Consider the following 21,214-nt stretch of genomic DNA (forward strand, 5'->3'; position numbering starts at 1 on the left):
AATGGCGCACAGTACAATTAGACATTGTTGCAATTGCCCACAAGTACTATTAGACATAAAACATTGCGCACCGTTCAATTGCGCACAGTTCGTTTAGATACAGTTTATTTGGACACAGTTTGATTGGACACCGTTTGATTGGACATAGTTCGATTGGACACAGTTCGATTGGACACAGTTCGATTGGACACAGTTCGATTGCGCACCGTTCGATTGCGCACTGTCCAATTGCGCACCGTTCAATTGCACACTGTTCAATTACACACAGTTCAATTGCACACATGTCAATTGCGCACATGTCAATTGCGCACATGTCAATTGCACACAGTTCAATCAAACGCATATTAAATAATCATATATTATGGCTGCGTTTGCAATGTGCACATAAGTTAGCGACTTGGACGGGGTGGGTGCAGGAGGGGGCCCGAAGACCCCCCTTGCACCCCCCCCGGTGTGTGTGTATAAAAGATTCACTGCACCACATGAGTTTGCGACTTAAATGGCGTGCGATTGAACGGTGTGCAATTGACATGTGCGCAATTGACATGTGTGCAATTGAACAGTGTGCAATTGAACGGTGTGCAATTGAACGGTGCGTAGTCGAACTGTGTCCAATCAAACGGTGTCCCCTTTTTTTGTTTGGAAGAAAGTGGAAAATCTTCATAAAGGGCCATCCTGAAGTCCGAACCTCTCGCATAGTAAAGAAATTAGGTAGCCCAAGACACCCGGGTGCCTGCACACCCGGGTAGTGTGGGATTCTATGTGAGCACATTGCGAAAGATACTGCTCACACAGCCTACCCACTAAAACCCACTCCCTATGATTTATCCCTACTCGGGATTTTAGGGTTCCCCCGGTACCAGCATGAGCTATTTCATCAGTGAGAAACCCCATGCCAGGAGCTTATCGCTCCACCTACTGTGCGGTGCTTATCCAATTAAATAACTTGTGCGTATAACAACTCAGGGTCGCTCGCAATACAAAAACGCTGTATATATGAATAGCCTGATCCAACCAGTCAGATTCTCATTTTATGTTTTTAAGACGAACTATCACCCTATTATACGCGTAGCACCCTACACGCCAATCCTAACAACGCGCTTGGCTCGGGATCGGGGGAGCGCCAAGCCCCAGGTGACCATCCAGCCACCCCCCTGCGAAAACATGGGTCAGCCATATCCCTCTCCCTCTGACCCAGACTATCTCTAAAACTATTTACATCTATCATGGCGGTCCTCCACTGTCCCGCCTCTGTCTCTCTCTCTCTCTCCTTAGTAATCATAACCGTTTCCGCGAACTGAGTTAGTGCTCTCCACTTCTCCGCGTCTGCAAAAACTTCTTTTAGCAGTGGACCCAGCCTAAGATTGTGACCCACTACCGCCCTTAACTTAGCCCTTTTTTCGTTCCATACTTCACAGAACTCCAGTGTGTGCTGCGCATCATCTGTTATGAAATCGTAATGTGCACACACCGGAGTTCCGGACATACCGATTCTAAATAGAAATTCATTAAAACATCCATAGTTAGTAACGAGTTGTGTTAGTCTAAAGGTCAAAGAACCTACCTTATCTTAGTTATACCAAAAGAAAAGGCCCTATTGCGTCTCTTATTCTCTTACCCGGTGCATCCGGGTCAGACTGCTCCAACCTAATTCGCCATACCTCTAGAGCCCCATCATTCTTCTCTTTCCTAATTGTTCTCCTTACAGAGGGTGTTAATACACCCCCTTCCATTCTTATTGTTTTCATTCTAAAAAATACCCTACTGTGTTTGCCCGCAATAAGTTCAATAGGAATCATTCTGGCTAACAGTACAGACGCTTCATAGGACACCGTCCTATAAGCCATAATTATACGTTGATCCACGCGTCTTTGTAACGCTTTAATCTTAGCCTTTACTTTCTTAAATTTAAAAATATTATCCGCCCAAATGGGCGAGCCATACATTAGAACCGAGTAAGCGACCTCTGCATACAAATGTCTGCATCGCTCACTCGGTCCTTTTAAATTCGGCATTAACCTAGCGAGGCTCTGAGAGATTTTCTCAGCTTTAGGTACTACAGCCTTTAAATGTTCCCTAAACTCCCATTTATGGTCTATCCATATACCTAGATACTTAATCACCTTTTTTGTTCTGATGTAACTATCCTGTATACGTACTTCAATTTCAGGTGTCCTACCAGTCGTAACGCCACACAACATCATATCCGTTTTTTCCGCTGCCAATTTAAGCCCAAAACTTTTTGTTCCGTATCAACGGAATCCTTATTAACAAACCGCGCACGCATCTGGAACGTGACGGCGGTGGATCTCTCGATCGCTTTGTTTTCGCGAGCGCGTCCGTTGACACCGGAGTTTCGGTCGGCGCCCGAAGGGCAGCCGCATTTGATAACAACATTGCCTTATATAGGCATTTTTTGGGCAACGAAAACTATCTTGTATTGGTGGTGGCGACAGCGAACCAATCACGACTGACATCCCAAAGACCGTTGTCATCTCCTCGGGCGATAGCGGGCACTTTTCGCGCCCTGCCACCAGAATCTGCCGAGTCGGTACCGCGAACGGATCGCTATCGCCACTATTTTCCGTCTGTCTCGCGCCTTTTTCTCTCCCCGCGCTACGCCGCGCAATCTCAGCGCCCGCGATTTATCCGGCGCTCGCCTCCTGCGCGTTCCGCGTCTAACGGGCATCGCGACGCGCTCGTTAGTTTAATTGAGTGTAATCCTGCAACTGGTTATATATATATATATATGTTTTTTTTGTGAAACTCTTTATTATTAAAGTAAAGTGTAAGTGAAAATTCAGCCTGAGTCATTTTCCCGCCATTCCGCCAACCTCGCTACAGCGAATCCCATGGTCGCGAACATTCTGGTCCTTCGAGCCGGATCGCGTGTGAACATCCATCTGTGCGTGATTTTATCCAATGGCCGTGCGCGCTTCCGCCGTTGACCCCAGCACGAGTCTGGAGGCCGAATTGATGCTGGAGACACAAACCGAGCTGCTGGGGCGCATCGCCCGTACCGAGGAGAACCTGAAAAGATTGGGAACGTCAAGGCTCACAAAAGGTACAGTGGAATCTCGCCTTCAAACCCTTGAGTCGAACTGGTCGAAGTTCCAAAAGAACCACGACATCATTCGCGCCAAGTTCCGACAAACCCTTGCGGAACATGAGTACTTCCGATCAAATCGCCTCGCTGCCGCCGAAGATATGGTTGTCGAGCAGCGCGGGGTCCTCTTGGACATGCTCGAGTCTCTCCGTACACGTGGAGACGATCGGTCGGGCCACCCCTCCGCCGTACCGCCGGACGGCGGGTCCCGGCGGAAGCCTCCGCACATCGAGCTTCCGCATTTCTCCGGTCACATCGAAGATTGGCCGGCCTTCCGAGACCTGTTCGGCTCCATACTGGCTCAGCATCCGGCATTGACCGACGTGGAACGCCTGCATTACCTAAAAACCAGAGTGCAGGGTGAAGCGGAGGAACGTATCCGAAATTTGCCTACCATCGGTCCGAACTTCCAGCGAGCGTGGGCTATTCTCGAGGAACGATACGAAAACAAGCGCGTCCTAGTGCGCTCGTGCCTTTCCGCCTTCACCGCGACCCCGAAGATGAAGGGCGAGTCCGTGGCAGACTTAAAGCGCCTGGTCCACTGCATGCTGCGAACCGCGGGAAATTTGGAGAGCATCGGCCGGAAAACCGCGTACGACAACGACTTCTTCGTGCACACTGTAATTGAGATGCTGGATGCTAGGTCCCGCCGAGAGTGGGAGGATGACGCGAGCAATTTCCGGGAACCACCGACATACGAGGACCTCCGCGAGTTCCTCGAGCGCCGCCTGCGAACGGTGGAGGCGCTCAGTTCCGCGAAGGGCGAGGCTGGAGCCACGACACCCGCCAAGCCGACGACCGGGTCCTCTCGAGCGGTTTGCTCGAACCTGGCGCAGAACCAACAAAGGAAAGGCCGCTGTCCTGCGTGTCAGAAGGACCATTACGTCTTGCAGTGCAGCGACTTCCAGAAGAAGACGCCCGCCCAGAGGAAAGAGTTTGTGGAGGGCCACCAGTTGTGCATCAACTGTCTGGGTCGGCACCCCTTGTCGGAGTGCCAGTCGAAGAAGTCATGCTTGGCGTGCAGCGCGCGACACCACACTACCATCCACGACGCATACTCCAAGGCCAGCCCTCCGGGTGACACCACCGCGTCGTCTCACCACGTACAACAACATGAGGAGAGAGCAGCGGCAGTCTTGCTGGCCACAGCCCGTGTCAGGGTGACCGACATGTACGGCGATCAACACACTGCCCGCGCGCTGATCGACCCTGGGTCCGAGCTCTCACTCATCAGCGAGACCCTCTCGCAAAGACTACGTCTCCCACGCCTGCCAGCCTCGGTCTCCGTATACGGTGTTGGCGGCCAGCGGACCGGAGCCACCCGCGGACGCGTCAGCCTGGAAATGAGCTCATCCACCTCTACCTTTACTTTGCGCGTCTCGGCCCTCGTTCTTCCGCGTATCTCGGCGTATGGAACTCGCGTCGCGGCGACCCCGGATGACTGGCCCCATCTTCGCGACTTGAGTCTAGCCAACCCCGACTTCCGCGCTGGCGATCCAATCGACATCCTCCTGGGCGCCGACGTATACTCCACCATTATCGAGGACGGTCTGCGCAAGGGCGGCCCCCGAGCTCCGATTGCCCAGCGCACCGCCCTGGGCTGGATCCTTTCCGGTGTGGTCGACGCCTCCGCGCTCGTCGCTACCGTGTCGGTTCACCAGTGCCACTTGGGCGACGCTAACCTTAGCGAGCTCGTGCGGCAATTTTGGCATCAAGAGAAGCTTCCCGGTGGGCTGCCACTTCTCACGGCGGAGGAGCAGCAGTGCGAGGACTTTTACGCCACCTCTCACACCCGCCAGCCTGACGGTCGGTACATGGTGCGCCTCCCGGTGGCCCCCGGGTTGGCCCCGCTGAGCGGGACCCGTCGCGCCGCCGAGCGCCTGATCCGCTGCATGGAGGGCCGCTTCCGGAGCGACCCCGAGCTGCGCCAACTCTACCACACCTTCATGGGTGAATATGAGCAGTTGAGCCATATGGTGGCGTGCCCGCCACTGGACGACGCGTCGAGGAGACTCTGCTACCTGCCTCACCACGGTGTCCTCAAGGGGATCCCGACTGCGAGGAAGATTCGGGTGGTCTTCAATGGCTCCTCCCGCTTGCCGACAGGCGACTCCCTCAACGCTTACCTCTCCGTTGGTCCGAACCTTCTGCCGGCACTGGCCGACGTGCTATTGAGATGGCGCCAGTTCCGGTTTGTGCTGGCTGCCGATGTGGAGAAAATGTACCGCCAGATCCTGGTGCATCCTGAGGACCGAGACCTGCAAAGGATTTTATGGCGATCAGGCGCCTCCCGGGATGTGCAAGAATATCAACTGTGCACCGTTACTTACGGTCTGGCGTGCGCGCCCTTTCTCGCCATCCGGACGCTCCGACAGCTGGCCACCGACGAGGAGACGCGCTTCCCGCACGCCGCTGTCGCGCTCCGTCGCGACACTTACATGGACGACATCATGACGGGAGCGGACACTCTTGCCGAGGCGCAATCCTTGAGAGACGAGCTGGTGGGTCTCTGCAGCGCCGGGGGTTTCCCCCTCCGCAAGTGGGCGGCTAACTCTGAAAAGGTCTTGCTGGGCGTTCCCCCCGACCATCGCCAAATTAAGGACCTCCGCGCCTGGGAAGCCGACGCGGACCATTCGGCCTTGGGGCTGTTGTGGCATCCGCGACGGGACTATTTCAGCTTCCGGGTTCAACCTTTGGCAACGGAGCTCGTGACCAAGCGCTCCGTGCTATCGCAGACTGCCCGGCTGTTCGACCCCATGGGATGGCTGGCGCCAGTGGTAATCGCGGCCAAGATCATCATCCAGACGCTGTGGCTGCAACACCTCGAGTGGGACTAACTGGTGGCGCCGACGGAGGAGCGGTCGTGGCGGCTCATCCTGGAGGAGTTGCCCCTGCTGGAGCAGCTGCGCGTGCCGCGTTGGCTGTCCACCGTCCGTGCCGGCACGGACCTGGAGATCCACGGTTTCGCCGACGCCTCGGAAAGAGCCTACGCTGCGGCGGTGTATCTTCGAACGCCGCTCGCGGCGGGCGGTCGGCGCGTTCTTTTGTTGCAGGCTAAAACCAAGGTGGCCCCCGTGCAGCCGGTGTCACTCCCCCGTCTCGAGCTGTGCGCGGCGACGCTCCTGGCCAAGCTGACGGCGCACGTGACGGAAGTCATGGGACTTCGCGGCGCCCCACTCCATCTGTGGTCCGATTCCACGGTGATTTTGGCCTGGATCCAGGGACACCCCTCCCGGTGGAAGACCTTCGTCGCCAACCGCGTAGCCGAGATCCAGCGGGTCCTTCCGGAGGCTCGGTGGCGACACGTGGCCGGATGCGAGAACCCTGCGGATTGTGCCTCCCGGCGTCTAACTCCTCGGGAACTCCTCTCGCATTCACTGTGGTGGACCGGACCGACTTGGCTTTCCCAGGACGGTCCGGGTCCGATTAACCAGCCGCCGACGGTGGAGTCGCCGCCGGAGGAAAGGACCAGGACCCACCTGACGACCGCCTCGACCGAGGAGTCTGAGATACTGCGAGCCTTCTCCCGACTGTCGCGACTGCTGCGGGTGACCGCGTGGTGCGCTCGCTGGCTGGTCGCATGCCGCAAGCGACCGCCTGCGCCCACTGCCGGGCTCGCCCCGTTGGAGCTTGAGGAGGCGCAACAGCGTTGGATCCGAGTCGTGCAGGCGGTCTGGTTCTCCGGGGAACGGCGCGCCCTGATCGAGGGAGCGGGGGTGCCGAACCGCAGCGCTCTCGCCCGACTGAGCCCCTTTGTGGACGACCAGGGCATCATTAGGGTTGGCGGGCGGCTCAAACATGCCATCTTGAGCCCGGACGAGCGTCACCCGGTGATTCTACCTAGAGGGTCGCACCTGACTACCCTCGTCATTCGCGCCTACCACCTGGAGACCATGCACGGCGGGGTCCAGCTCACCCTGGGCCTGGTTCGGCAACGTTTCTGGATCCCCGGAGGCCGACAGGAGGTCAGGCGCCACATCCACCGTTGCGTGACTTGCGTGCGATGGCGGGCGGCTTCACCGCACCCCTTGATGGGGCAGCTCCCCCCTTCGCGCGTCACCGTCTCTCGACCGTTCACGCATACGGGGGTGGACTACGCGGGACCCGTCCTGGTCCGCGCTGCGCCGGGCCGTGGACACAAAGCTCACAAGGCCTTTATGGCTATCTTTGTGTGCTTTTCCTCGCGAGCCGTGCATCTTGAGCTGGTCTCGGATTACTCCACCGAGGCCTTCTTGGCGGCCTTCTACCGTTTCGTTTCTCAAAGAGGGCTGTGCCGAACCTTGCACAGCGACCGAGGCACCAATTTTGTAGGAGCCGACGCCCAGCTGCGAGCCTTATTCAGAGCCGCCGTCACGGAAAACCCGAGCCTCGTGGACGCCCTGGCAACCAAGGGCGTGGAGTGGAGGTTCAACCCCCCTGCTGCTCCTCACTTTGGGGGCCTGTGGGAAGCCGCCGTAAAATCGGTTAAGTATCACCTCAGACGCGTTATAGGAGAAGCTACGCTTACCTTCGAAGAGCTGAGCACTGTCCTGTCCCAGATCGAAGCCTGTCTAAACTCTCGCCCGTTATAGGCACTCCGCGATGATCCTGAGGACTTGGAGGCCTTGACTCCTGGCCATATCTTGACGGGAGCCGCGCTCAAGGTTGTGCCGGCGCCCTCACTGGCCTCGGAGCCGTCCAATCGTCTCACCCGATGGCGATGCCTACAAAAAATGCGGGACGATTTCTGGCGCAGATGGTCGGCCGAATACTTACACGCGCTCGCCGTGCGACCCAAGTGGTGCCGGCCAGAGCCAAATCCTCTCGTGGGCGACCTGTGTCTGCTCCGAGGAAAGGCTCTCCCACCATGCCGATGGCCGTTGGCACGCATCGTCGGGGTCCATCCGGGTGAGGACGGGATGGTGAGGGTGGTCACAGTGCGTACGGCCACCACAACACTCAAGCGACCGGTGGTCAAGATCGTGCCGCTGCCGCGTCACGATTGCGACGTCGTACAACAGGATGAGGATACCGCGAGTCAGCCCGGACCTTCGACCGAGTAGCTCGCGACTCGCCATTTACCTGCACCTCGGACGGCGGGCGGCACATCCCCGGGCTCGACCGTAGTAAAGGGACCATTGGAGCCCACTTCACTGCCACTACACACGCGACCATGCGCGACCATGTTTTCATTCGCGCCCACGTGTTGTGCTGGAAGCTTTAAAGCTAGCTCAGCGTCGGCGATCCGCGATTCGCGACGTACTACCGCGTTCATAAACCCCCCGCGTCCTGCGGTCCGCGGTCGGGCCAATCACGGTTCAGCATTAAGCGTCTATCGTTAGCACTCCCTAACGAGGCGGGCGGCATGTTCCGTATCAACGGAATCCTTATTAACAAACCGCGCACGCATCTGGAACGTGACGGCGGTGGATCTCTCGATCGCTTTGTTTTCGCGAGCGCGTCCGTTGACACCGGAGTTTCGGTCGGCGCCCGAAGGGCAGCCGCATTTGATAACAACATTGCCTTATATGGGCATTTTTTGGCCAACGAAAACTATCTTGTATTGGTGGTGGCGACAGCGAACCAATCACGACTGACATCCCAAAGACCGTTGTCATCTCCTCGGGCGATAGCGGGCACTTTTCGCGCCCTGCCACCAGAATCTGCCGAGTCGGTACCGCGAACGGATCGCTATCGCCACTATTTTCCGTCCGTCTCGCGCCTTTTTCTCTTCCCGCGCTACGCCGCGCAATCTCAGCGCCCGCGATTTATCCGGCGCTCGCCTCCTGCGCGTTCCGCGTCTAACGGGCATCGCGACGCGCTCGTTAGTTTAATTGAGTGTAATCCTGCAACTGGTTATATATATATATATATGTTTTTTTTGTGAAACTCTTTATTATTAAAGTAAAGTGTAAGTGAAAATTCAGCCTGAGTCATTTTCCCGCCATTCCGCCAACCTCGCTACAGCGAATCCCACGGTCGCGAACACTTTTAATTTTCAAACATATCATTGCCAGTACCCATTCTGCTCTTGGGATAAGATTATGCAAACCATCTCCAGAGACAATGACTAATGTGTCATCAGCAAAGCCAACTATCTCAACCCCCTCCGGGAGAAGGAGTCCCAGGATCGAGTCATACGCCAATATCCATAGAAGAGGCCCCAAAGCAAATCCCTGAGGCACCCTACATGACACATTTCTATAGGTGATTTCATTCCTATTATTAACGTACATAATTTTCCTATTACTAAGATAATCTTTAAGTATTCTTTGCAAATATATTGGCACCCCCTTCTCCTCAGCTGCCCGGAGAATAGTTTCCCAAGGAAGAGAATTAAATGCATTGCTTATATCTAAACTTACCACCAAGACTAACAAATCCTGTTCTACAAGGTTATCAACCATATTTCTAACTTCAATAACTGCATCGATAGTAGATTTCCCTTGTCTAAAACCAAACTGTTTTTTCGATAAACCATTCTCCAAGAACAACATAAGCCTGGCGCCGACAATTCTCTCAAAGAATTTGCCAGCCTCATTTAGTAAACATATAGGCCTGTATGATGAAGGATTACCATCCTTTTAGCCTGGTTTTTTTAACAGTACTAATTTTGCCATTTTCCATGACTCTGGGAATACCCCTTCCTTCAGACACCCAGTAAAACAGTTAACCCAATAGTTTTTCAGGATCCTCAACGTACTCTTTATAATTACGCTATAAATGTCGTCAGGTCCTGGCGCTTTTTTTGTGCTAATCTTTTTTTCAGTTCTCAAAACTTCCTCAGCAGAGACATCCATGTCCGGACTCCAATTTACTTCATTATCACCTCTTCCTTCTAGATAACCACTCGGAAAGAGCTCGTCAACTATTCTCTCCACCTTTTCTATTTTCATAGTCTGTGTTATTGGTAGACCCGTTCTCCTAATTTTATTCAAAACTAGTTTAAACGGCATATTCCACGAATCTGCATTTAGGGTCTGTAGCAACTCTTGCCAGGCGGATCTCTTTGCCACTGCGATTGCCCTTCTCAATCTCTTCCTAGCCTCCTTAAGCTCGGTATCCACCACCACCATTAAAAGTCTCGGGGGGAATCTTACCCCTCAGCCTCATGGAGCGCCTACGACATCTGTACGACACACCGGCTTAAGCCTAGTTTTTATGGTTCTCTTCATGCTAAAGTTCGCTAGGCTAACAAGCAGTTGATTCAATCTTTCAGTCTGCTGTCCAGCTGTGCCTTCAACACTGGGGTCTGGCCAAGTCTCTACCAAAGCTGCCGATAGTAATGCATCCATATCCATAGAAATTCGACTCCATTAGGAGACCATTCCCTAACCATTTTAAGGGTAACTTCGTCATCGTTTGTACTGGTAATTTTAATTTCTATATACTCATGATCTGATAGGGAATCCACCATCAAATCTGCTTTCCATATTAAATTCTTACTTAACATATTATTATTGGCTATTGCAATATCCACTGCAGACCTACCACGCGGATGGTTATATGTACTAACCTCGGCTTCATTTATTATAACCATGCTGTACGTTGCCAGCCAATCCATCAAGGTGTCTCCTCTTGCGTTAGACTTTACATCCCAGCTGCTATCTCTAGTATTCAAATCTCCAACAATTATTATGGGCTGTCCATAGTACTTTGCAACCACCATAGAAAACTTATTCATATAGTCGCTAAACTCTCTTAAATTTTTGTTTGGTGAGAAATAGACTCCCACCACAATCATATTCCCCCATCTAATCGCCACCATACCATTCTCCTCCTCCAAAACTACACACGAACATTTATATCCAAGGCTCTTCCAGGTAACCATCACCGTCGGTTGTCTGCCCAACGACGCTATACTATTTTCATTTATCCTTTTATAAGGTTCTATCATTACTATTAAATTATATTTATTATTTTTAGCATAGTGAATCGCAAGATCTTGCGCCGCCCCAGATCGATTTACGTTACACTGTAATATCTTAGCCATTTTTATTACTATCTTTGTTATGGCCCTCCGCTTCCATTTGATTTTTATGAACCAATGCTTTTATGATAGTTCCACTCTGCTCCCTTAAGGAGCCAGCATCAGAACTCACGTAGTCAACCCCTATTTTTTCTTGCACTTCCTGTTCCTGCTAGTCATTAATATCACCGCCATCAATTTTCCTATCTTCTGTCGTCTAAACGACTTTCATCTCCTCAACTGGATTACTATCGACAATTTCATCCCTTTCCTCTTTATCGTTGCTTCCTGAGCTACGCTATCATCCATTCTCTGCCTCTTTTGTTCTTCATTTGACTTATCCTCAGTGCCCTTCTCGTTGCACGATTCCAATCTTTCCAATACTATATAAGACCCTGTAGACAAATCAACCTCTCTTTTCTTTTTATCCATCCTCTCATTGGTTTTAGCATTTTCCACTTCTTGCGGTGATCCCAGAAACCTAACCCTAACATTCTTCACAGGTACTTTTCTGGGAGTCCAGGGCTGACAACTCTCTGCCCCCGCCCTATGCCTACTCTGAAGCCCTCTCTCCGCACACGGGGGGCAATAAGACGCACTTTTACAGTTTTGTATTCTGTGGTTTTCAGATCCGCAGTTAAAACAGCGTCCTGCCCGATCTTCTTAAGATGGGCAGAGCTGCCTAGTATGTCCTAGAGCAAAACACTTATAGCATTGCAGTGGCCTTCTCTTAAGTAATTCCACTCCGGCCATACTCCAACCCAGTCTGATCCTTCCTTCATTAGCAATTCTGATAGCCCCCTCTAAGGGGCAACTTACCCACTTTGCATAAAACCCGTTGCGCTACCTACGCACCGTCCTGCCTTACAGTCCGTTACAATCGAACGGTGTCCAATCGAACGATGTCCAATCGAACGGTGTCCAATCGAACTGTGTCCAAATTAACTGTGTCCAAACGAACTGTGCGCAATTGAACGGTGCGCAATTGAACAGTGTGCAATGTTTCATGTCTAATAGCACGATGGGCAATTGCAACGTGTCCAATTGTACTGTGCGCAAATAAAGGCCTCTCTCTACACGGTAACAATACAATTGCGATCATAAAATTAGAACAAATACGATTGACGAAATACCTCGGTATTACGTGGAAGGTTGACATGATGCTCGGGACACGCACGCATCCTACTCGTGATTTTACGACTTCATATACTACGCAAAAGCACGAATATATACGCCGAGATATACCCCTGCCCGTCGCGGGCCTAACGCGAATATTCGCGAGGCGATCATTACGCCTCGGTACAACGACATCGTCCCTGGGTACTCGGTATCCTCATCCGGGAGACGGATTTCTCAAGATCTCGTCTCGGCACACTGTCCACCACTCGAGGTTCTCGGTATGCTTAATCTCGGGACACGAATCCCAAAAGTCTCACTCTATCGCGTCATCTGGCGTCCCGCAAATTACAATTAATAAACTTATTACACGATTGTCGACTCGGCGGTCCTCGAGGGGAGAATTACAGAAAATGGGCACTTAACTCTAAGACGGAGTTCGACACGTGCCCTGAGTATACTCGGTATCGTTGAATCTACCGTGTCGTCTCCGTCCTTACCGCGTGGTTGAACTGGTGATTTTACAGAAATTGAAGGCGTCGCTGGTGGCCGTTGGTCTGCAATCTTCGTCACCTTGCCGAACAGTGACGTACCGTAAGCGGTCGGGAGCACCGCGGTAGCGGCTTACGCATCGATCGCGCTTCGATCCGCGCACACGGATCGCTAGTTGATCTGCTCGTCCTGCAGGATCTCAGCGTCCGAGGGCGCCTCGGGTCCTGACGCCGCGCAATTTGAAGGCTGCGGTTTGCACGCCTCGATGGCCTTCCTTGCCGTTTTGTCTTCTGCTGGGCCGGCTCGAGGTTGATCAGGCTCCGTCCTCGGCTTATTCCTCGAAGCCGTGACTACCGCTCCTGCTGGGATTTTCTCCACCCTGGCCGACGGGCGTAAGGGAGCGCTCTTTTTCCCCGGCGTCGTCTCTGGCGGTACCTGGTTGTTTTGCACCTTTCTCTACTTCATAATGTAAAAAATAGTATTTTTTACATTATTAATTAATTATTACACTAAAAAAAGTAGTCAATCTAAAAAAAATAATTTGTTTTGAATAAATAATTTGGTTAAATAGTACTAATAGTTAATTAATTGGAATTAAATCAAAATATTGTTTAGAATGAGAGATTGTCTGCTAAAAAGTAATGAATTGTTTTTAATATTTAAAATAAATAAAGTAAAATATAAAAAATGTTTATTTACATAATTATTTTATTAACTATTTTTAAATGTTGTGCTACTAAAATTAAATAACTATTAATTAGATTTCAATAAATAATTGTTTAATTTAAGCAATGTACAAATAAAATTTTAACAAACAATTCTTTTAGTTGATAAAAAATTAACTTAAATTTAATTAGTTGTTTCGTAAAGACTTTTTTATAAACTTAAAATGGACTAAATATTTACTTAAAATTTAGCGTCTGATTGTCAAAATGAGAAAACAATATCTCCTTTCAAATTAATGTTTATTTTATTACATATACATGTAACGAGTCGTTCCCCCGCTGCCGCTAGAACGGAGGTAAGGCCGTTACCCCTACCTCGCACGCTCCCTCCGCTCTTCTCTGTTTCCCTCACCATCGAGTGGAGGGTATATAAACTTTCCACTCGCGACAAGAGTCAGAGCTTCCCCGGCCTACAAAGTGAGCAGACCGTACCTCCTGTTGCACTGAGCCAGGCATCCCAGAGCGCACATTGAGCGCCATAACCTAATACTCGATCCTTTCAGGCACGCAGTGAGTGCCTTCTTGGCCGCGCATTGAGAGGCCACACACCGCCACGCTTCGTACTCGAGCTCTCGGCCGCGCACGGAGCGGTCGCGCGTCGTCCCGTCCCGGGGGCTCCGCATTGAAAAGGAACCGACACCGCGACTTGTCACCCACGCGGGGTGACAAGCGATAGCGTCGACCGAACAGCTGATGCGCCGATCAGCTGGGACCGGGTAGCGAACTGTGCCGCCAACCGCACCGCTTCACACGCCGCTGCGTCGCCAGCCAGGCTGACCACCGCACATTGTCGCGCCGCTAGCGCCGGGCTTTAAGGCCACATCACCGCACCGCGCCGTCGCGCCGCCGCGACCAATACGAGCGCCGCATCCGCCATGATCCGCCGCCATCACCGTCTGCGCACCGACCGATCGACAGGCATATCGCCGTAACCAACCAGAGCGCCGGTACCGATCACGCGCAAGCGCACGAGCACTGCGACATCGTCGCCACAGCACACGACACACGGACACATCACACAGCGAGGACCACACTGTACATATTAGCACAGAATTATTATTATTAATCAATAAATCACGCTTTTACCGAATACCTGTCTTCTCACTTATTCGAGCCCGCCGCCCGGACCCTGAATCCCGCGGCTATCCGTAGCCAATCGGCACACAAAATTCACGGTTACATACAAATAAAATTGTTTTCAGTAAATATTCTATGAACTTTATCAGATATTTATTCAAAGGTAATATATAATTTATTCAAAACAATTAAAATTGACTTCAAACAGATTTTCCATTAATTTTATTCACAATTTTATCTAATATAATAAATCTCAAGTTGAATAAAATGTTGTTACACAGAGAAAAATTTATATTAAAAATTATTATAAAATGTTATAGCTGCAAACTATTACAGGACTATTTTAAAATAAAGTACTATGTAGAACTACAAAAATTGCGTAATTGACATAATTTTTACAGTTTTACATACCACTTAAATACGATCCTGCGATGGTCCGCAATTACTATATACATAATAATTTTTAGTATAAGATTTTCTTCGTGTAACATTTTATTCAATTTGAAATATATAAAATAAAATTATTGTACAATCAATTTGAAATCAATTTTCCGTCCATGTGTAAGTATAATGCAAGTTGTCGCTATGCTAAGAAGCAGAGCTTTAATATACAAAATTATTTAGTTACTTAATAATTATTTCGCACAAAAAAGGTACAATTTGAAATAAATTATATCATTTATTTGAATAATTATTCCGCTATCTTTTTATTAATATTTTTTAAATACATATGTATATATATTTGTAATGAGCCGTTCCTCCACCACCATTAAGGCAAGTAGATACGAGGCCGTTGCCCTCCTACCTCGTGCGGTCCCCTCATCTTGTCTCCCCGCACGTCTCCGCTCCTTTTGTCACCGAACGGGGGCTATAAAAGCCCCTCCACTGGTGATAAGAGAGCAGATCTCCCCGGTCTAGCGTAGTGAGCCGACCGATCCACTCAGCGAAGTGAGCTGAGACTTCTGGAGCACTAACTGAGTGCCACATAACCACAACCCGACTTCCTCTGACAGCGTGCTCTGAGCGCTTCCTCACGCCACGCACTGAGTGGCAATTCACCGCCCCGCTCGTCACCCGGATCCCGGTTTGCGCACTGAGCGATCGATCCTGACACCGTTCACGGGGACCCCGTATTAAGGGGAAATCGACTCGGCGAAGGATCATCCACGCGGGATGATTCCTAACGGGAACAGCTGATCGCTGTGACAGCTGATCGCCGTGGCTACCGAGCAGAACTCCGCGCCGTACCGTGCAGCCGCGCACCGCCGCGACCAATCCGAGCGCCGCGACCGACCGACGCGACCAATGCAAGCGCCGCGCCGCACTGCGCGGTCTAGAGTACCTATAAGGAGAGTTGTGCCAATGTGACGGAAGTCGCCATTTTCCGTTTCATAGCATGTAAAGGCGGCAAATTTCAAGTCTTATTCAAGTCTTATTTCAGTCTTATTTCAAGTCTTATTTCATTTTCTATTCATATTTTTCGACGTCCTAAAGCTTGTGGAAACATATGCATTATTGCACCTTTTTTTAAAGTATTATAGCATCCAAAAGCTACACAATTCGGCATTTTCTATTTTTAACATTAATACAAGATATTACATATACAGGGAGTCCCAGAGCATACTGGTCACTGTTCATAAAAAGGTAGATGGGATCGAGATGAACATAAAAGTTCAATATTGTTGTGGGTTTGGTCTGCTAATAATCAAGATATAAATTTTTTTAATTATGCGAATGAGAGCGCGTCTTGCGCGCCGAAGGAAGGGCTCAAGCCGCTCGAGCCATAGCACGGCCTACTGTTTCAAGCATTGGCTGCCGGCGGCGGCGGGGGAAAGAAGGAGAAGCGTGGCGTCGTCGCCGTTCCCACGTCTCGCCGCACCGCGCCTAAGCTCGCGTCGATGGCTGCTACGCACACTCGCGATTACATGACGAGATTATAAATTATTAATAAAAATAGGACAAATTTAAATCGTAATAAACTTTTATAAATAAGAAAGTCGAAAGAGAGAAAGCGATGGAAACGTATGGAACCTGCAAATAATATAATATTTGCCGCATCAAATTCTCTCATCGTTTTTTATGAAATATTAAATTAACGAAGATTTATCACGATTGATTCTTTATACATTCTCCTTTCGTAACCATCTTATTAGAAAATTACAAAATGCACGAAATACTATCCCTAATATGCACTCTTTGTAAAATAACACAATAGAAAAATATTCACGTTTGATCTGACGACTTCAGGATAAATAATTCGATGCAACTTTTACGGTAATTATAGGTAATTAGAGATTAATGTTATGTCAAGTATCGTTAGTATGGTTAACTAGAAAGAATTTTCTCTTGTATATGATAGAGAACTTCGAATTTCTTCTATCGTTAATACATTATAAGTCACTGAAAATCTGTCGTAATTAATAATGCAATTAAAGGTAGAAGAAACTCTGAATTCTTTTATTCATTATTGAATTTTTTATTTACTCTTGATTCGTATGTAAAATTGAACTTTGTACTTTTATACTTTGTAATTTAGCAGGAATATCTTTTCCTCTAAAGTATTTACAGAAACATGATAAACGTCATTTTCAACAACAGTTCCAATCAATATTATTAGAGTTTCATTAAATGTCATAAAATTTTTTTAAACAAGATTACTATTTTTTAACATTTTTAACATTAAACACAATACGACACTCAGAAAGAAAGTATCGTGCTGATTATTTATCGCAGTTTTAGTGATAATTTTTGATAATTTTTTTTTCGATCGTGTGTAACACTAAAAATATAAAGAAATGATAATTGTTAAAACTTTATTCAAATTACACATAATGAAAGTAGAATAGTACAAACTAAAGATGTTGTTAAACGTGGTAATATTTATTGTATTTGTGTACTACGTAGTGCTTGAGAGGGAAAGAGGGAGAGAGAGAGAGAGAGAGAGAAGAGAGAGAGAGAGAGAGAGAGAGAGAGAGAGAGAGAGAGAGAGAGGGAGAAAGAGGTGTCATATTAAAATGCGCAAAATACTTATCCATAGTATGTTACACTCTTTGTAATAACACAGAAAAATATTCCCTCTTGATGTAACGATTTTACGATAGCTTAAGCGCGATGCTATGATAATTATGCTTAAAAATTAATGTTCAATATCATGTATTGTTAACATAACGAAGGATTTTCTTTTATAACCATAGAAAGCTTACAGTTTCTTCTACCTTTAATTGCATTATTAATTACGACAGATTTTCAGTGACTTATAATGTATTACGATAGAAGAAATTCGAAGTTCTCTATCATATACAAGAGAAAATCATTTCTAGTTAACCATACTAACGATACTTGACATAACATTGATCTCTAATTACCTATAATTACCGTAGAAGTTGCATCGAATTATTTATCCTGAAGTCGTCAGATCAAACGTGAATATTTTTCTATCGTGTTATTTTACAAAGAGTGCATATTAGGGATAGTATTTCGTGCATTTCGTAATTTTCTAATAAGATGGTTACGAAAGGAGAATGTATAAAGAATCAATCGTGATAAATCTTCGTTAATTTAATATTCCATAAAAAACGATGAGAGAATTTGATGCGGCAAATATTATATTATTTGCAGGTTTCATACGTTTTCATCGCTTTCTCTCTTTCGACTTTCTTATTTACAAAAGTTTATTACGATTTAAATTTGTCCTATTTTTATTAATAATTTATAATCTCGTCATGTAATCGCGAGTGTGCGTAGCAGCCATCGACGCGAGCTTAGGCGCGGTGCGGCGAGACGTGGGAACGGCGACGACGCCACGCTTCTCCTTCTTTCCCCCGCCGCCGCCGGCAGCCAATGCTTGAAACAGTAGGCCGTGTTATGGCTCGAACGGCTCGAGCCCGTCTTTCGGCGCGCAAGGCGCGCTCTCATTCGCATAAATCATTCCTGCCCATACATTTATGGACCATTTATATTGAAAAGCGCCTTGACGAACAACGTGAGTATTTTCCTCTGCCCAATACACATTATTGCGTGAATTGAAAACGCCGTTTGGTGTAAACGTTGATTCGTTGGTCTAAAAAATGGATTTATAAAAATCTTTGTTCCGCCGACATTGCGCGAGAAAGCCTATACATATTTTATTAGTATATGCTAGAAATATTGCGAATATAAAAAATCAACACTGACAAATACCTTCACAAAAATAAACGCGTTGTTGATAATTTCCCGGCAATTGCTGTTGCACACGTTGGTAATGATACGGGTGCTCTCCTTGCATACGTAAAACATGATGCACTTCGTACTGTGACACGTTAAGATTGCGTGCTACGCGACGTATGCTCCCTTACGAAAAAAACACTGAAAATAACACTTAAAAAAATACTCAAGTTGAGTATAATTTGGGACAAGGGGTAAACACTCAATTCAGTGTAAACACTCAATTTGAGTGTTTGCTCTTTAATTTATTTTTAATTACAGTGTTGTTACTCTCAGCTTGAATGTTCGCCATCTAATTGAGTGTTAATTTCAATGTTAATCCTAAATTTAAGAATAACACTGAAATTAACACTTAATTAGATGGCATACATCCAAGTTGAAAGTAATACTCAAATTAATACTCAAAGCTTGCTAAACACTTTATAGTTGAATGTTTATTCTAGATATTCGTTTTATGTCCATTTCTACCAATGCAGATTAATTTTAATCTCGGTTGAACTTGCTTTTCTTGCTTTTGTTGTTATTTAACATTTTCTAATCCAATGTTTGAGAGTGCACACTCAATATTAAGTGTATACCTTCAACCGATAGATGTTGAATGTACATCCCCAACGTTTCAGTGTTCACATTTTATGTTGGAAGTATACACTCATTTATTGAGTGTCATATCCAAATGTTGAGAGTATACTTTCAAATATTCACTATTTAAATCCAAACTTTGGTATGAACACTCAATCACTGGGTGTACACACTCAATGTTCGAGTATAAACACTAAATCTTTAGTGTAAATACTCAAGATTTGAGCGTATACACTTAAATTTCGGAGTAAACTCCCAAAATCGAGTATTAACACTCAATTTTGAGTGTAAACTCTCAAAATTAGAGTGTTTTTTCCGTAAGGGCTGCTTCCTGGTTCGTTATAAAACGTCACTAATATTTGTTCTTCACGTCGGACGGGACGACGCACTGGTGCTCCAACACCTCCACGATCGTACACGAGACACCCCGTTTCTCTTAACTTTTGTACAGTTAAATAAATTTGGCGATCCGTTGGATGTCGCGCACGCCTTGGGAACCTATCCGCGTAAATCCGTGCAGCGGCACGCGCGTTTTTTCCTGCGAAACCGTAAGCAATCACCATGTCAGTATATTCTTGCGAAGAATACCTCATTATTATAATTGCCAAGAAAAATACACAGGCTCGAAAATTTCGCGACTGTAAACGTGTACGTCGATCCACCAAAATCGTCGCCTGCACGGCAGTAACAATTGTCGCACTCTACAGCCAGGCAGAAACAATCGACGAATACGCGACTTTTTGGTTAAAACAAAAGACAACTCTACGGCAATTGTTACTGTCCGACCGTGGCGCAATGATTTTGGTGGATTGATGAACATGTCTGCAATTGCCGGGAGATTACCAACAAAGCGTTTATTTTTTTGAAGGTATTTGTCAGTATTTTTTTTTTTATATTCGCGATATTTCTAGCGTATATTAATAAAATATGTACAGGCTTTTTTGCGCAATGTCGGCGGAACGAAGATTTTTATAAAACCATGTTTTGGACCGACGAATCAACGTTCACACCAAACGGCGTTTTTAATTCACGCAATAATGTATATTGGACAGAAAAAAATTCTCACGTCGTTCGCCAAGGCGCTTTTCAATATAGATGGTCCATAAATGTATAGGCAGGAATGATCGCGAACCAAGTAGTAAGCGTTAATCGTATAAGTAATTTTTTTTCGGTGATAAATGAAAATATTTTTGTCAATGATTTTCAGATCGGTCCAGTGTTTCTCCCGCCGCGTCTAAATGGCGAGAATTATTTGGATTTTTTGGAAAATCAATTACCTGTGCTTCTTGAAGATGTACCGCTTCATGCACGAGCACAAATAATTTTCTAACACGACGGAGCTCCTCCGCATTGTCGCCAACAATTCGCGATTTTTTAAACGAACGTTACCCCGATAGATGGATGGGTCAAGGTGGTCCGATCATCTGGCCACCACGATCGCCGGATCTAAACGTATTAGACTTTTTTCTATGGGGTTACGTAAAAAATTTAGTAGAATATGCGCGTAATGGCACAGAACAAGAAATGCGTCAAGCTATTGACGCTTTTAATACTATTACGCCAGAAATGGCGCATCATGCAACGCGTGATATTGTTCGAAAAGTCGGACTCTGCGTGCGAGAGAGAGGACATCACTTTGAACAACTTTTGCATTAAAATATGAGAGTGGATTAGGCCTATTGGGGAAACCACTATAAAAAAAACACACTATGCTATCTACCGCAAGGTAGTGTGGAAATGATAGCGCTCTGTCATTTTCTTACGGAAAAGATAAATAAAAATTATAAAATTATTTTTCGCTTCACGGTACTTACGTTACACAACCCTCGTTGCTCATGCACGCGTACGTCATATAAAAATAATTGTTTTTATTTGTTTATCTAATTCAAGAAACTTTTGGTGTGTAATTTGTTTGTTGTGTGTGTGTGTGTGTGTGTGTGTACACATACACAAAAATGTTAAACATTA

At 47.4% G+C, this 21,214-nt stretch overlaps 3 protein-coding genes across 3 annotated transcripts; 2 read left to right on the forward strand and 1 right to left on the reverse strand.

Annotated features, from left to right (window-relative positions):
• Positions 1-1,574: 1,574 nt before the first annotated feature.
• Positions 1,575-2,204, reverse strand: LOC105840680. Its single transcript, XM_012687683.1, has one exon. The coding sequence runs from the start codon at positions 2,202-2,204 to the stop codon at positions 1,575-1,577; it is 630 nt and encodes a 209-aa protein (XP_012543137.1).
• A 718-nt stretch (positions 2,205-2,922) lies between these two features.
• Positions 2,923-5,943, forward strand: LOC118645339. The gene has a single exon (XM_036286211.1). The coding sequence runs from the start codon at positions 2,923-2,925 to the stop codon at positions 5,941-5,943; it is 3,021 nt and encodes a 1,006-aa protein (XP_036142104.1).
• A 318-nt stretch (positions 5,944-6,261) lies between these two features.
• LOC118645340 lies at positions 6,262-8,148 on the forward strand. Its single transcript, XM_036286213.1, has 2 exons — positions 6,262-7,569; positions 7,678-8,148. The coding sequence occupies exons 1-2, from the start codon at positions 6,262-6,264 to the stop codon at positions 8,146-8,148; spliced, it is 1,779 nt and encodes a 592-aa protein (XP_036142106.1).
• The last annotated feature ends 13,066 nt before the right edge of the window (positions 8,149-21,214 follow it).

Source organism: Monomorium pharaonis, chromosome 4, assembly GCF_013373865.1.
Source record: "Monomorium pharaonis isolate MP-MQ-018 chromosome 4, ASM1337386v2, whole genome shotgun sequence".
Classification (NCBI taxonomy): Eukaryota; Metazoa; Arthropoda; class Insecta; order Hymenoptera; family Formicidae; genus Monomorium; species Monomorium pharaonis.

Coding starts and splice junctions, on each gene's coding strand:
- LOC105840680 (XM_012687683.1), bottom strand. CDS start 2,204: ATGATGTTGTGTGGCGTTACGACTGGTAGGACACCTGAAATTGAAGTA.
- LOC118645339 (XM_036286211.1), top strand. CDS start 2,923: ATGGCCGTGCGCGCTTCCGCCGTTGACCCCAGCACGAGTCTGGAGGCC.
- LOC118645340 (XM_036286213.1), top strand. CDS start 6,262: ATGGGACTTCGCGGCGCCCCACTCCATCTGTGGTCCGATTCCACGGTG. Junction 7,570..7,677: donor GGGAAGCCGCCGTAAAATCG/GTTAAGTATCAC, acceptor CGCCCGTTATAG/GCACTCCGCGATGATCCTGA.